The sequence below is a fragment of the Xyrauchen texanus genome, chromosome 43 (genome assembly GCF_025860055.1).
Source record: "Xyrauchen texanus isolate HMW12.3.18 chromosome 43, RBS_HiC_50CHRs, whole genome shotgun sequence".
NCBI lineage: Eukaryota > Metazoa > Chordata > Actinopteri > Cypriniformes > Catostomidae > Xyrauchen > Xyrauchen texanus.
In genome coordinates, this window is record NC_068318.1 from 14487780 (window position 1) to 14503682 (window position 15903).

Genomic DNA, 15903 nt, shown 5'->3' on the forward strand with positions numbered 1-15903 from the left:
TTCAATGTTTTTCAATCCCCTCCTGGGATTTTCACGCACAAAAGTCTCTAGAATTTACTCCGAATGGTGCTAAAAACAAAAAACACCAGTGAGTGTCAGTTATGTGGACTGAAATGTCTTGTTGAATAAAGAGGTCAACAGAGAATGGCCAGACTGGTTCGAACTGACAAAGCCTACAGTAACTCAGATAACCGCTCTGTACAATTGTAGTGAGAAGAATATAATCTCAGAATGCTATTCTGAGATACGGGTTGGCGCTGTTTTGGCGACATGAGGGGGACCTACACAATATTAGGCAGGTAGTTTTAATGTTGTGGCTGATTGGTGTATATATACTGTATATATATACATTTTTGTACATTTATGTCAACTGTATTCTTCGTCTACACAACTTCCCATGTCAAGTCTAAATTGTAAGGGATCAAAGAGAATTTTAAGTTGAAAGAAGAGTTTTAACAATTATATTTGATCTCTTTTTCTTTGAAAAAGTGAGCTGTTCACCTATTTGACGTTACAGGATGTGTTGTATCCTATCAGATCCAGTTTCATGAAGCTGAATGTGTGAGATTTTACCTTCTGTTCAAGCGCTCGCTCCAGGGAGTCCACCTTCATTTGCTCTTTTCTCAGGCTGGCATTCAGCGCCACACTCTCTGCGTTGGCCTTAGCTCGTACCTGAGCTATTTCCTCATTCGCTCTGCAACAAAAACACAGATCAGAGACTGAGAGGACAAAAGAACATCACATCCAACCATGAGAAATTGGAGCTTTAATTTTAAGTCTTTCATTGATTGAAATAAATTGGATTAAACACATTATGTTCACACTGGCAACTCATGAGATCCACTCAGCAATTCTATGCAGCTGAAAACTATTAAGCACAGTAAGAAGTAAGCATATTTAAAGAAATAGTTCACCCAAAATGTAAAATTCTGTTATCATTTATTCACGCTCATGTCATTCCAAACCCATGCATTTATTTCTTCTGTTTAACACAAAAGGAGAGTTTTTGTACAGCTCTATTCCATTCAACAACATTTAACAGTGGCCACGGCTGTCAAGCTCCAAAAAGGAACCATAAAATCGTTTTAACTAACTTGTGCGTTATATTCCAAGTCTTCCAAAGTAGCCTTTTGTTTTCCACTGAAAAAAATTATAGCATTCAGGGTTGAAACGACGTGAGTAAATAATGAAAGAATTAAAATATTTGGGTGAACCACTCCTTTAAAACTGAATATCATACATATCAAGGTTAAACAAACTTTTCAAGTTTCTCCTCTGCATGGATTTTGAGAGTCTGATAACGTTGTTCCTCCTGCCTCACACGTGTGAGGTAGTCCTGAGCACACTTCTTTAGCACTTCTTCATTCTGAAACAAGAGTGACCAAAAAAAACAGTCAGATTATGATTTTTAAATTCTATAGATCATCTGAATGTAAGCAGCTCAATTATTTACATTATGGCAAATCATTCTTGGTTAATTGGAATTGCACTGGACTTTGGTAATGATCTGTTACCTTCTTAAAACCCTCAAGGACAGTCTTCATGTTTTCGTAGCGTCTAAACAGGTCGGACAGTGAGCGTTCCACAGAGTTGAGGTCGGCTATGGCCTGATCTCTCTCCAAGGTTAACTGGTTGACACTTTTCTCAGATCCTATGGACTTACGTTGCTCATCCTCTGCTTGGAAAACATTTTCAGATAAAGAGAGATCTTCTTTTCAAATCTACATAAAAGTGTGATAACATTTAAGCTAAAAATCTACATGTAGTTGATTACATACTGTCAGTAAACAATTCTGGCAAGCATGATCACTCACCAATCATTTGGGCTACTGTCTTCTCATACTCATCCACTATTTTCCTATGATGAAACCAGTAAACAAAGTTAGAACTTTGTTTCATTGTGAGGAATGCATTGTTAGAGAATATGTGGGGATTAAACTTAAAATATTCTGGGAAAGGTTCAAGATATGGATGTAGGCCTACCTCATTTCATTGACCTCTAGTCTACTCTCCTCATATTTCCTTTTCCACTCATTGGCGTCAATCTCTTTGGAGATTATCTGCAAGTATACAATAAAAACACAAATTCACATACATATTCCATCACAAGTCAACACACAGTTCCCATGACCAATTTACATTTCAATGGAAACATTTGAAATCTAAAATAAAATAAAACAAATCTATTCGAATCATGGCCGAGTCTAAGGGGCAACGGCTTACACGTGCTGAAGCCCCACAATTCCAAGGGGGGCCCCATTCACAGCGTCCGCCACCATTTTCTCCCACCTCGATGTTCACTGGAAGAGCACTTCTAAATGTGTTCAGTGGGAGACACTGACATAAACACGGAGTCAAAGCCATCCATGTAGCGCATGTTCATAGTTTTATGCTAAGGGATGGCTTGGTTGGGGCATTGCCCCTCTAGATTTTCCATGAACCTGATAGAAACTTCAGATACACCACTAGAAACTTCAGATGTCCCACCAGGACTGACAAGAGGCACTCTGCCCCCCGGACTAATGGCAAAACGATCAACATTGCCCCACCCCTTTTTTTAAACAAACAAGTGCTCTGCCAACGACGGCATCCTAGTACCAGCCCTGATTAGTATTATAATTATAATATTGTTATTTAAAGAACATGCAGGCCTACTACTGTGATGGGATTGGGACAGATCTCAGAAAAGTGGAATCTGGAATGGTAAAATAAGACACAGGGCAGGTGTTCGTGTGTTACCTCTTCTCTGATCAGTGTGAGCACTGCTGCCTTGTCCATCTCACTGAGAGGGATTGAATCCAGCCCTGAACTTGAATTATCTACGGTCTCACTGTCTGAAGAACTCAAAGCATGACTCTTACACAAGTCCTCTGTACTCTGCAGAGAGCAAGTTCACAGATAAGCTTTAATAATTAGTGGCTATTTTATTTTTGTTTATATTATATATTATGTGTATAAGTGTATTGCAAGAGTATTACTATAACCTTATCACATGTTTGTAACATGCAACAAAGACAACATGCATCAGAGCACATCAAATGTTTATATGATATTATATTACAATGTAATACTTATTTTATTATGGTTGTTATAACAATTAATAATGCAAATAATTATCATTATAATTAAACACATTTTGCATTAAACTTTAATAACATATGAACAACATTTTCAAATATTGCTAAACCACACATGACAAAAACAGATCATAAATAAATAGGATACAATGACTACAATCTTTCCTCTGACCCAGTTATTAGCTGGTGTGAAACTCTTTGTCCTTGGCAGATTATGGCCTGTGGACACTAATCCTCTTAATGGGATATGATTGTGAATCTCTTTCAAAGATATGGACCTCTGCTCTGAGTTCATGTGATGTAGGTAGTCATGTGAATGGGAATGGAATAACTCATCTCATATCGATCAGAACTTACCGGAGAGGAGAGGTCTTTCTCATCAAACTGGTCTGTTATCCCCACAGGCAGATCTGATTGGAAAGAAAGACAAATTGTTACAGACTCTATTTTTGCCACCCCTCTTGTGTTTCCACAGGGTAACTCTTAAGCATTGCCAAAGATGTATAGTATAAAAGAAGTATTAAACAGTTATTCACAAGGTAATCAGTAGAGGGCAGCACAGTCTACTACTACAGGAGCAAGATGCTGCAAGTGTCACTTGCATTCAGGCCAATAGTTCTGCACTACCAGTAATGCTGTTCACTTCTTTCTTCTGAATCTACTTTAAAAGTAATATTTCTTCAAGTGAGAATAAGAGAAGGATGAAAATAACTGAAGGAAAACTTATTTGTAGAGGTAAAAATAACTGAAGGAAAACTTATTTGTAGAGGTACTATTTTTAAAGACATGAAACTGCATTTCTGCATCGCATTTAAAGTCAAGTTATGATTACATTGCTAGATTTTTCCCGCTTGATGCAGTTTGCGTTAACAGAAAAGTTGTTTCAGAGGTAGAGACAATTAATACAATTGGTATTAAATCTTTTTAAGATTTAAAAAACTTGATAGGTACAATTTCTGAAGAACTGTTGAGTGGCTCTTGTCACTTGTTAGCATTATGTCCCACCAAGGGCCTTAGTAGTCTGCCCCAAGTCAAAAGAGCCCACCCCCATATTTCTACAATGTTGCAGAGATATTTGTGTTGCTATATGGTTGCTATGGTGCTCTGGATGGTTGCTAGGCAGTTGCTAGGATGATACCTAAAATCTGTTTGTTAACCCGAGTCAACAGAACCCACCCCCATGTCGCCACGATGTCCTTGTGCAGAGACACAAGTGTTTATATACGGTTGCTGGGGTGTTCTGAATCGTTGCTAGGGTGTAGCTAGACAGTTGCCAGAATAATTCTTAATGGCTGCTTGATAGCTCGAGTAACATGAGCTGAACCCCATCTGAAGATATCCCTCCTATGGGTTTCAGTTGCTAGAGTGCTCTGGATGGTTGTTAGGGTGTAACTAGGCAGTTCCCAAGGTGATACTTAAATAGATCTTGTTAACTTGAGTTGAAAGTGCCAACCCTGTTGTCTCTATGACATTCTGATCCATATATATGATCCCTCAGATTACATGTCGATGTTAAATCTCAAGATTCTTTTCTTCGTGTTTTTTTTCCTGCAGGAGGGACTGGTGCACTTCACAAAATAGATGGCATCATGAGGAAGGAACATTTTGTGGATATATTGAAGCAACATCTCAAGACATCAGCCAGGAAGTTAAAGCTCGGCTGCAAATGGTTCTTCCAAATGGACAATGACCCCTAGCCAACCTCCAAAGTTGTGGCAAAATGGCTTAAGGACAACAGAGTCAAGATATTGGAGTGGCCATCACAAAGCCCTGACCTCAATCCTATAGAAAATTTGTGGGCAGATCTGAAAAAGCGTATGCGAGCAAGGAGGCCTACAAACCTGACTCAGTTACACCAGTTCTGTCTGGAGGAATGGGCCAAAATTCCAGCAACTTTTTTGATAAGCTTGTGGAAGGCTACCCAAAACATTTGATAAAGATGTATTACTGATGCGTGTGTCAGTAAAAAGCATTTTTCTTAAGATTAACATGGACTTATTAATTTTAATAATTTCATGTTGCCTATAAGCAAGGTACTGTTGGGACATTTTATTGGACATATCCATGATATGACCACCAGTGCTTTTATCTGCCTTTTTCTTGAGCTTGGAAGTGTTACACGATTAATAATGGAAACCTGTTTTCGCTTTCTGGTCTCTAGTGTTTTCACTCACACGTGCATATGTTTATAGTGGATAATGAGATGTTTAGCATATAATAATTTAAAAAATTGCCAAATTCTAAAACATGTGGCTCCACAGTGCCAATACTTTAAAGATTAGCAATGACAATCTTATGAAAGTGACTCACCCATCAAAGTTTAAGATGTGGGTGGATGACGTGAGGCTAAGAACCGAGGTGAGTTACACTGATATCATTAAACAGAATATTTGTAAATCTGATCTTTTTAAGATGTTTAGCAGAAGGTCTAAAACAGACATCTCGGAGACATATGTGTGCAATCTGGGTAACTACTTCGAGTTGTTATGCCAGGCAACAATTTGAGCCAGAATAAATTTGTACTTCAACTAACATTAAAAATGGTTGTTATTCTCTTTCTAGAAGGCTTATATTGGAAGTTTCTTATGAAGACCAGCAGCAATAAGAATTATCATGGTGCCGCCTAGTGGGTATAGTCAGTAAAACTGTAGATAGTGGCATGTGACAAAGAATGTAATCTTGCCAAACTGCTGTTCTCTGGTGGCTCAGAAGATCCTATTTAAAATGTAATGGGAAGATTGGGATTTTCTGGGACTGTTTCTGTTTACTGGGCAAATAAAATAAAATTTGCCCCCGGTGCTCTCTGCCAACGGAACAGAGGGCTGTTCTTTTCCTGGGAGAGAGAGGGGAACAAGTAAGCTTTCTCACTCAAAAGAGTTCTGTGTTTGCACAATGCCCCTGATCTGTCCGACCTAACAGAGCAATGCTTGTTAAACCTCATTAGTGCCAGATTGCCCTAGTCTCTAATGATTATTGATTGATTATCTGAGAATAAACACTGCAGCACTACAATAGAGCAAAGCACAGAAACGAGCACACTACCGATAACCTCTTGTTTTCATTCACTAATTTGTAAATTAATAACTCTTTTGAACCACATACATCGATCAGCCACAACATTAAAACCACCTGCCTAATTTTGTGTCGGTCCCCTTCTGCCACCAAAACAGTATCGACCCTATTCTTCTCACCACAATTGAACAACTTAACGAAGTTACCATAGACTTTGTCAGTTCAAACCAGTCTGGCCATTCTCTGTTGACCTCTTTCATCAACATGGCTTTCCATCCATAGAACTACTCCTCACTGGATGTTTTTTATTTTTGGCACCTTTTGGAGTAAATACTAGAGACTGTTGTGTGTGGAAAATCCCAGGAAATCAGCAGTTACAGAAATACTCAAACCAGCCCGTCTGGCACCAACAATCATCCATGCTATTATCTAATCAGCCAATCGTGCACAGCAGTGCAGTGCATAAAATCATTCATATACAGGTCAGGAGCTTCAGTTAATGTTCACATCAACCATCAGAATGGGTAAAACTGTGATCTCTGTTATTTGGACCGTGGTATGATTGTTGGTGCCAGATGGGCTGGTTTGAGTATTTCTGTAACTGCTGATCTCCTGGGATTTTCACGCACAAAAGTCTCTAGAATTTACCCGAATGGCGCCAAAAACAAAAAACATCCAGTGAGCAGCAGTTCTGTGGACTGAAATGTCTTGTTGACAAGAGAGGTCAACAGAGAATGGTCAGACTGGTTTGAACTTACAAAGTCTATGGTAACTCAGATAACCGCTCTATACAATTATGGTGAGAAGAATGTCATCTCAGAATGCTATTCTGAGATGACATTCTTACTGAGATGTGGGTTGGCACTGTTTTGGCGACATGAGGGGGGCCTTCACAATATTAGGCAGGTGGTTATAATGTTGTGGCTGATCAGTGTATGTTCATATGATTTGTTCCAAACAATTCACAAAGCATTTAATTTGGTAGTAAAACGGTTGGGTGGTATGTTATAACTCATCTTAATCAAGTCATTAAATCATTTAATCCAGTCATAATGACTTATAACACATACAAAAATGCAACATTTGAAAACAAAGAAAAACATGATAAAAAAGCACGCTTTTTAAACTTTTAAATAGGCTATTTAACTATTAAAATTTTATCCACCATCTGATTTCTGAAGGTGGAAGAGCTCCCTCACCATCTGCAGTCTTGGTACTGGTGATGGTTTTGGTGCAGTCTGAAAATTCCTCCACCCCGTCTTTCTGTCCCATGACAGTGGAGGCCAGTTTCTCCTCATCAGTTGCATGCTGCACGCGGTGAGGCAGCTCAGATGCAGGATCCTCCTGCACATCTTTCTCCTGCAAATCAGAACAGCAGAATATCATGATGAACTGCCTAAGAAGAACAATATAAAATGCTGTATAGACTTGTAGTAAGTTGATCAGGCAAAATTTTGGATGCCTAAAAAATCAATTAAAGCATGTCCTCCTATAGTCTTAAACTCTCTGGGACAGAAGCACAGGAAACACACAGTGACCCTCTTTGGGCCCTGCATCCTGTTTTAGTACACAGGGTGCACACAGCAACGATGCACATGAGAAAGCTCTTGAGCACTGGTTCAGAGAGCACTGATGTCCTGAAGACAGAGTTTTATCAGTGTGTATGAGATAGAAAGATGTGCGAAGGAGGGTTTGCTAAGAAAGGGATGATAGGAGAGAGTGCCAAGAAACCTTACCTGATTAGAGACATCAAGGACTAAGGACTGGTTCTCATACTTCTTTACTTTACATGAGTTCCTGCAGAAAGGAACACAGCCAGCATCAGTATATGAAACCAAGAAGCATTGGAACAATTTTCACAAATATTCTTTCCTCTTAAAGCCCAAACTTTTATGTGTACGTTTTGTGGCATAAATTGTGTCATCAGCAGCGCTCGCACAATGTATGAGTACGGCCCGATTTTGTAAGCGGCACATACTCTGCATGCGTATTGGTAGACAGTACTCATAGTATCAGAGAGAAATTAGTGATAGACCAATATATCATATAGGTGGACAGATGTAAGTTCCAAAATCTACTGACTGGTTTGTTAGTGGATAATGCACATTTTCTGTTTTCAAATTGCTTTAGGTAAATTTCATATTAGTATTCTGGATAGTTTTCATTTTAATTTCAGAAATGTTGCATTCATCTGCAAATGCTACTCACTTGGTAAGTTTTCTTGGTATCCTCTTTAATCACTTTTGGTTGCAAAATACATTTTAATAAGATAAGAATAGGGTATTTCTACCACGGTCTCAGAAACCAAACATATTTGCTTTTGCTTTTAAAATGAATATTCCAGGTTCAATACAAGTTAAGCTAAATTGAAAGCAGTTGTGACTTAATGTTGATTACCACAAAAATTAAGTTTGACTTGCACCAGCTTTTCTTAAAAAAAAAAGCAAAAATGGTGGTCAATGGAAGTGGGGCCAATCCATAAACATTAAAATACTCACTGTTTCAAAAGTATAGACACAATATGTAAACAATATGTGTGTTAAAATGATTTGTGTGATAAAATCACTTAGGCCTACTAACCTTTTCTGTGTAAAGTTGTAACCAATTTCACAACAACAAGCCATGAAGATTAAATGTAAACAAACCCTAAAACCCTGAAATGACTGTAAAAACGATGATTTAAACAACTCTACATCTCAGATAATACAATGTATGTGCTTTCTTAAAGTTAAAAGCTTCACATGTCTGCCTTTAAACCATCCTTAAATTGGTCCCCATTCACTTCCATTGTAAGTTGGATTGATTTTTGCTTTTTTTAAAGAAAAGGTGGGGCAAGTTGAAATAAGTGTTTGTGGTAATCAACACTATGCCACAAATGCTGTCGATTGAGCTTAACTTGTACTGAACCTGGAATATTCCTTTAATTGATGCTGCATCCATAGTGACAGGTGTCAGTATAAAGTCCGAAACTACTGTTGAATCCGCCAGCAAAGCAAAAAATTACTCGCACCTTTAAATTGTGTGACATACTATACTTATTTCAGCATTATGTTGACCATTGCTAAGCCTGCATTCTAGATATCAGTCAACCACTAATACAAATAGTAACGGTAATTTTATTTTAGGAAAAAAAAACAAAAAACAAAAATAAACAGAGCCTACATAACTAAAATCCAAAAATGTATATATGCTAGTTAATAACACTGTTTGGGTATTTGGGAAAAAGACCATCTGTGTGTTGATCACCATGATGAGAGGTTCATAGTACAAAATCATTATCAATAGCCAATGGACTAAACCAATACTGTCGGCCTGGACATTCAGAATATAATAAATAAAGTACAACTCCTGCCCTAGTTTGTTTGGAGGACTGACACATGATTTAGAGCCAGAGGGCAGCTCAATGCTTTGTAGAGCTCATGACATGCAAAGGGACAGAAGAGATAACAGTGAAAGTAAGAGGAAATGAGGGCAGGAGAGGATACTTACAATAGAAAACAGAGAAACCATGCTTGCTCAGTGGTCCTGAGGACAGTATGACAGTGAGGAAGAGAGAAAGCAGACACAAAGAGGAGGGGATGTGGAGAGGGGGACGAGTCATAAGACATTAGAGGGCAAGAGAGGTGCATGAACAAAACAAGTAGGAGTGAGTTTTAGCTTCCAGGCTTTATACACAAATAGACGTTAGTTTGTTGAGGGAATGTGATTGTGAAATGTGAAATACAATTATGCCACAGGAAAGAAAGATTAGACAGTGATTTTGAAAATGAAGGGGGCGTACTGACAATTCAAAATGAAAACCTCTCCTGTTTGCTAATTTTATGTAGAACTGTTAACTTTAAATTCAGCCAGGTATAGACACGACAGAAGGCCAACAAAAAGTTGCAATACACAATAGTTTCAGCATCTGGCAACTTAATTGGGACTCACGTGATGATCCTGTCTTTGTTTTTATTTGGTGATTGCCCGGCTTTCTTCCTCTGCTCCAGAGTTCCCTCTGGTATTTGTTTGTCTGTTAGCTTCTCAGTTGTTGATTTAATCATGTCACCTCCCCCTAAGGTCTTTGGTGGCTTAAACGGATCAACAGAATCAAAGTTATCAGCGTCCAAATTATACGATCCTTTAAGGAGTGTCTGTGAGTTGTCAGGTTTATTGTTCCCTCCAAAAGGATTAAAGTTGGGATCATCCCACTGACTTGGATCAAAGTTGTAGGATTTCTTAGGAATGGGAATATCATCAACATTCATGGGGGCTTCATTCTGAGATGGTGGTTGGTCTTGTTCTGATGAAGTCTCTGGCAGTGGGACTGCTGTTTCTGCAGCTTTCGGTCTCTGAGTTTTTGGAGAAGCCAGCTTGCTTCTTGTCTTCTTTCCAAGCCTCTTGGGTGGAGGTTTCTTGGCTTCGCCATCATCAAGTCCAAACTCCAACTTAACTGGCTGCATGGATGTTTTGTCTGTTAGTTCTGATTTGGGAATACTGGCATTGGCAGGTGGAGAGTCAAGCTGATCATTGTCAATGTTGTAGCTTTCTTTCAGAAGAATCGGTGGGTCATCATCCACCTCGTCGGGATCTACGCCATTAAGTGGGGCCTTCACCTTGAGGGAAGGAGGTCTAGGTTTGAGGGACTTGGTATGTGGTTTGGGGGATGGTTCTTCAATATGACCATTGCAGATGGGCTCTGCAGCAACTGTCAGACCTGCTTCAGCAGGGAATGGATGTTCCACATCCATGTCAGCAGAGGAAGGCTGGTTCCTGGGTTTCAGGGTCAGGCTGGGGTCAACACTGCTCTGCTGCAGGCCCAGGGCAGGTGCATCCTCAGGAAAGGTCTCAGTCAGGGTGAGGCTTTGGGTGATGATGGAGGTCAACTTATTTACATCATCTTCTGGGAAACCTGTTGACAGTATAAGTAGTAGTTTTGGTTTTTAAGGTCTTTAATATTTTTAAATTAAACTCTGATAGTCAACAATTCTGATGAAATATACAATAATATATAAGTGCATATAACAGTATGATCATCTAATACATCTTTCTATGTAATATTTTTGGTGTTTTCAACTTTACCTTTCACATGTTCTTAGAACACTTAAGCTGTATTGTTCAACCTATGGAGGATATTTTAAGAACAGACTTCCTTTCAACAGAAAAGGCAGGAAATGTCACTTTTCAACAATAGCCTTCCCTTCTCTATCTTCAACATGCATAAAGAAACTTAGCAGGACAGCTATGACTAAGAATTATGCACAAAAATGGGATGGACATTTCAGTATTTCCATTTTGGATGTACTTGAAAGAAGTCTGGTCTTTCTATGTCGTTAAATGGAAAAAATGCAAGAACTGCACCAGTTTAAGCTGTAACTAGAGGGTAACAGATCACACCTTGAGAATCAATGACTAAAACAATGTCATCAATGTTAATGTAGCCATTGAGTAATCATCTTTCTGGCAGTCATCTTTGAGTTTTGATGCAACAGCCTGTTGCTAAGAGACAGTAGAAGACAGTCTATTTATAACCTACGATTAAGACAGCTTTGGAAAGTGCTTGTTTTTATCTGTTCTAAATATTTACATGCAAGAGAGAACATGTCCATTGATCAGGAGACTTTGTCTCAGAGTTGAAATACTGTAATTCATTTAATTTTACACATTTGGTACAATTCAGTACAGAGGGAGAAGGAAAGCACTAATGCTACTTTTATGCCGTAATATAGAGTCTAGAGTTCTTGATGTGTAAAACTGTGTAGTGTTTAAGCTGTAGGCCTACACAGTTAGTGCTTTAACATATTGAGCTGGTCATGTGGATGATTTGAGTTCATCTCTGGCTGGCAGCTTTTTATTTGAGTGGTGTGGTGTAGTGGTTAAGGCCTAAGATTGGTAACAATAAGGATGCTAGTTCAAATCCATGTAAGAAGCAAGCCAAGAGCCATCACCATCCTGTCCTTGACTAAGGCACTTAACCATAGGTTGCAGAGGGACTGATCCAGTCATAACCTCATTGTGCCGTTCCATACATAAAAACCTCACAGGCCTAAAGTCCCAAAAATCTCCTTCACTGCATGCAAGGCAACACTTAGTAATATCTTTACTTGTACAATGTTTTCCACTGGACACATCTTTGAATTGCGATCATTTGAAAAACAGGGAACTTAACTAACCAGCATTTTAGGAAACTTGCCTTTCCTGCATGGAAGAGACAATAGGTTTCAGCACTGTAGTGACAACATTTCTCCCACAGACCTCTCCAATGTCCATGTCCAAACCTCTTGCTTTTGCCAAGGTTAAGATTTGTTTTCCTCTTTGTGTTGCTACACATCCGCTACTACATCATTCTTCACTGTTAACTGAGATGGCTGCCAGCCCTTCCCTTCGAGGATAACTAAAACATTCTGATCCACACTTGGCTCCATGGTCATCGCTGTCATCGAGTTCAAGGCTCCTCCTCTATATTCATGGTCAGGATTATCACATTTCTGCAGTGGCTTAACTTTTAGACAATATGAAATGCACCATATCTCTTTCACAATCCAATTCTAAATATAGTTGCAAGCAGGAATTAAGGGGCCAAGCACATCACCCATTATTAGGCATAACAACGGCAAAAAAGAAGTAATTCAAGCAATCTGGTCATGATTTTAGGCAAAATGGTTGAAAAACCATGAATACTATCAGTTGAATTGGGACATAAAAGCTTATTACTTCTGACCAACAGGTGGCGCTGTCACCAAATTGATATGGTGAAGGTGTGGTCATGATGACACATTTAAAGTTTCATGTAAATATGCCAAAGCATTGCCGAGATAGCCTGAAAACCATTCTGGCACGTGCCATCATATTCATTGTTGTTTTAAATTAAAGCGGTTTGGTCAATTAACATGAAATCTAAAAAAAGGTGGCGCTGTCCCAAAACTTTTTGAGTACCTTCAGGACATTGTGCCAATGACGAGTTTCGAAACAATATGTCAATACATTTGAAAAATAAAGCATTTTACATAAAAATTAAAAATGGGTGATGCCGAAAATGGCCGATATAGGAACATTTGGTATCATTTGACTCCTCATCCTGCACAGACTCTAACAAGACTAGATTTGTGATTTTAGGTGAAACCGCTCAGAAGTTATAAGCAAAAATATGCATTTTTCAGGTGGTGCTGTGCCAAAACTGTGCAGGTACCCTCCGGCCATGATTATCATAACACACACTAAGTTTGGTGTGAATATGCTAGAGTTGTGGAGATATAGCCTCATGTCTAATTTGGCGTGCTCTACATTGAATTTGTTCACGTTTTATTCGAGAAACGTTTGACTAATCAACTTGAATTATTTTTGTCAGCCGGGTCTGAAGATGATCTGATTAAATTTCGCACAAATCGGATGAACGGTCTAGGAGGAGTTTGAAAAAATAAATTTTTAAAAAATTCAAAATGGCGGGAAAATTTTCAAGACAGAAAATGACAATGGTGCAGTTGATTCATTTAGAGCCAAGGAATCGGAGGAAAACAATATTTTGTTTCTAGCACTTATGGTTCAAACGTTATTAGCATAAACATGTGTGAAGATTTGGGCAGTTGGTGGTGCTAGAGGGTCTGAGTTAGAGACACCAAATTTGCTTCAGTTAATGATCAGAATGTCCTCTACCTGTGTGCCAAATTTCACAACTTTCCTGCATGCTATTCAATGGGCTGGCATAGACCAGTGTTTCCCAACCTTTTTTCTGCCATGTCACACTTTCTATGACTAAAATATTATACGGCACAGCACTATCCCACAAAGGCAAACTATCATCAATATTTTTCCTTTTCAAGAACTTGTCCATGTTTTCTGTCTGTCTTAGTAGCGTGTTTACTTGTAATGTTTGAAATTCAGCTATGCAAAAAAAAAAAAAAAAAAAAAACAAGTCACATAGGTAGGCTACTCTGTGTGAGGTCACAGGTGGCAAGAGTGCTAAATGGGTAATGAAAAAAACAATATAATAATAATAATAATTTTTAGTTTTAATAATGTTCTTTCGTCATTGTAAAGTGCATTTCACATGAGTTAAGTAAAGGTTTTCTTGGTTCAATAACTGGGGGACTCTGATATTCATAAACGATAACATAATATTTAATTAAAAGAAATTTATGAGGCATTCATTTGCACATTAATCACTGCTCTTCACAATTACAAAAGTGACCGATTATGGTTTCATTTGGATACCTGAAATGATTTTTTTTTTCATGCATTTATTTATTTTGTGGAATTTTATCATTTTCCACAGCACACCTGACAATCTTTCATGGCACATTAGTGTGCCGTGGCACAGTGGTTGGGAAACACTGCAGCAGACTCAATGACTGAAGAAGCCAAAAATGCTGGTCAACCAGTATGGTCTTCCTGGTAAAGCTAGTTGACCAATTAAGTCTTGCTGGCTAAGCTAGTTAAGAAGCCTTTTAAAAAGGAATATTTGATGGAAGGACATCAAACACATCCATCGTGTGTCACCTCTGTCTTTCAGAGCAAGCACAAAATGGCAAGTTCAATTGTGGTCTGATTAACTGGAATACATGATGAGGGAAACCAAGTTATTATTGCATGATCTGGGTCTGTCAGTCCAACTTCACTAAAATTGGACCGGAAAAATTTCAGTTGGACTAAAGAGGTTACATTACATTTTAAAAGATGAGTAATTGTTTTAATCTGACAACTCAAACTTTTAACATGCCTGTAAATGTACTGACAGATAGTGAGATAAAGTCCTACAAGACTTATATGCAGAAAATATGTTGTCTAAACAAGCAGCACATCTGCCTCCAGACCTTCTTTCCTGTGTTCATATGTTTATGTCGTAAACACATAAGGATGAATCACTGAAGCCTGAAATTTCCCGCCAAATCAAATCCCACAGCGCTGACTGTAAATCACTATTTTATGCTTACCGTAGTGGGTGGTAAGACTTTGTGTGCGTGTCTGTGTTCTAGCTCAATAATGGTATTTCCTATGAAAATGTAATCCGTACCGTACCTTTAAATTGTAGTTGAGGCTGTATCATAGCAATGTGACATGGATGTTATTTTCCCACATAACTAGAGGATTTCAGGCTATTAAAGCAAAGGATGCAGTTTGAACACTCCATACCAAAGACCGAGAATTTCATCTGACAAAATGTGACTGGTTTTGCAAGCGGCGCTAGTGACCGTGACTCAAGCTTCCTCTTTTTGTTGGGAGTGTGATGTCTCTAAATGTTTATTTCATCAAAACAGAGCAGACACTGCTTCGGACAGCATGAGCTAATACATTCAAAACACAAATACTTCATCTCCACCCAGTGGAGACAGTTTTGATAATGTAATAAAGAGTCAAAATAATGACAAAATTCATTCCAAGCACATGCACAAAGCTGTTAGAAACACTTTAGTCAATTTGTTCATTAAAGATCACAAAAAAGTTGAATTGCAACAAAACTGTTGAAAATGACACCATGTATGACTGAACTTGTTATACAGTAGCAAAGGCAAATCGACTGTAAATAATAGATTAAACTACATTAAATGCTAAGAAAGTCACTGGGTGCAACTAATGCGAGAAGGGGAGAGGACCGTAAATAATGGTAGTTACACAATCGTATTCATATTTTCTGATGTCTGCTGAGCACGGAAGGTATCAGTACAAGTTTATGTTGGACTTTACATTCGGGGTGCAGCTAGATTTAGTGTCTGGGTGGAAGGGACACATAAAGACGTCTGTTTACATAACCACAAGTTCTGGCAAAAGCATGGCTAGGCATGAAAACATGTGTACCAGACGTGTGTACCATGCCATCATTGGCTCTGTTTGTGTGTGT

The 15903-nt window shown here is 38.5% G+C and overlaps 1 protein-coding gene across 4 annotated transcripts in view; it reads right to left on the reverse strand.

Annotated features, from left to right (window-relative positions):
• The window catches only part of tacc1 (transforming, acidic coiled-coil containing protein 1), a 45407-nt gene that overhangs the window by 2248 nt on the left and 27256 nt on the right, over positions 1–15903 (reverse strand). For 3 of the 4 annotated variants that reach the window (XM_052115901.1, XM_052115900.1, XM_052115898.1), the window contains exons 3-12: positions 10020–10980; positions 7826–7886; positions 7289–7448; positions 3435–3487; positions 2740–2877; positions 1984–2060; positions 1815–1858; positions 1515–1678; positions 1260–1366; positions 574–694 (exon numbers count right to left, since the gene is read on the reverse strand). In XM_052115901.1, coding sequence (XP_051971861.1) covers positions 574–694; positions 1260–1366; positions 1515–1678; positions 1815–1858; positions 1984–2060; positions 2740–2877; positions 3435–3487; positions 7289–7448; positions 7826–7886; positions 10020–10980 — 1886 coding nt within the window. The remainder of the gene's footprint in view (positions 1–573; positions 695–1259; positions 1367–1514; positions 1679–1814; positions 1859–1983; positions 2061–2739; positions 2878–3434; positions 3488–7288; positions 7449–7825; positions 7887–10019; positions 10981–15903) is intronic. The other variant, XM_052115899.1, reaches the window with a different exon arrangement.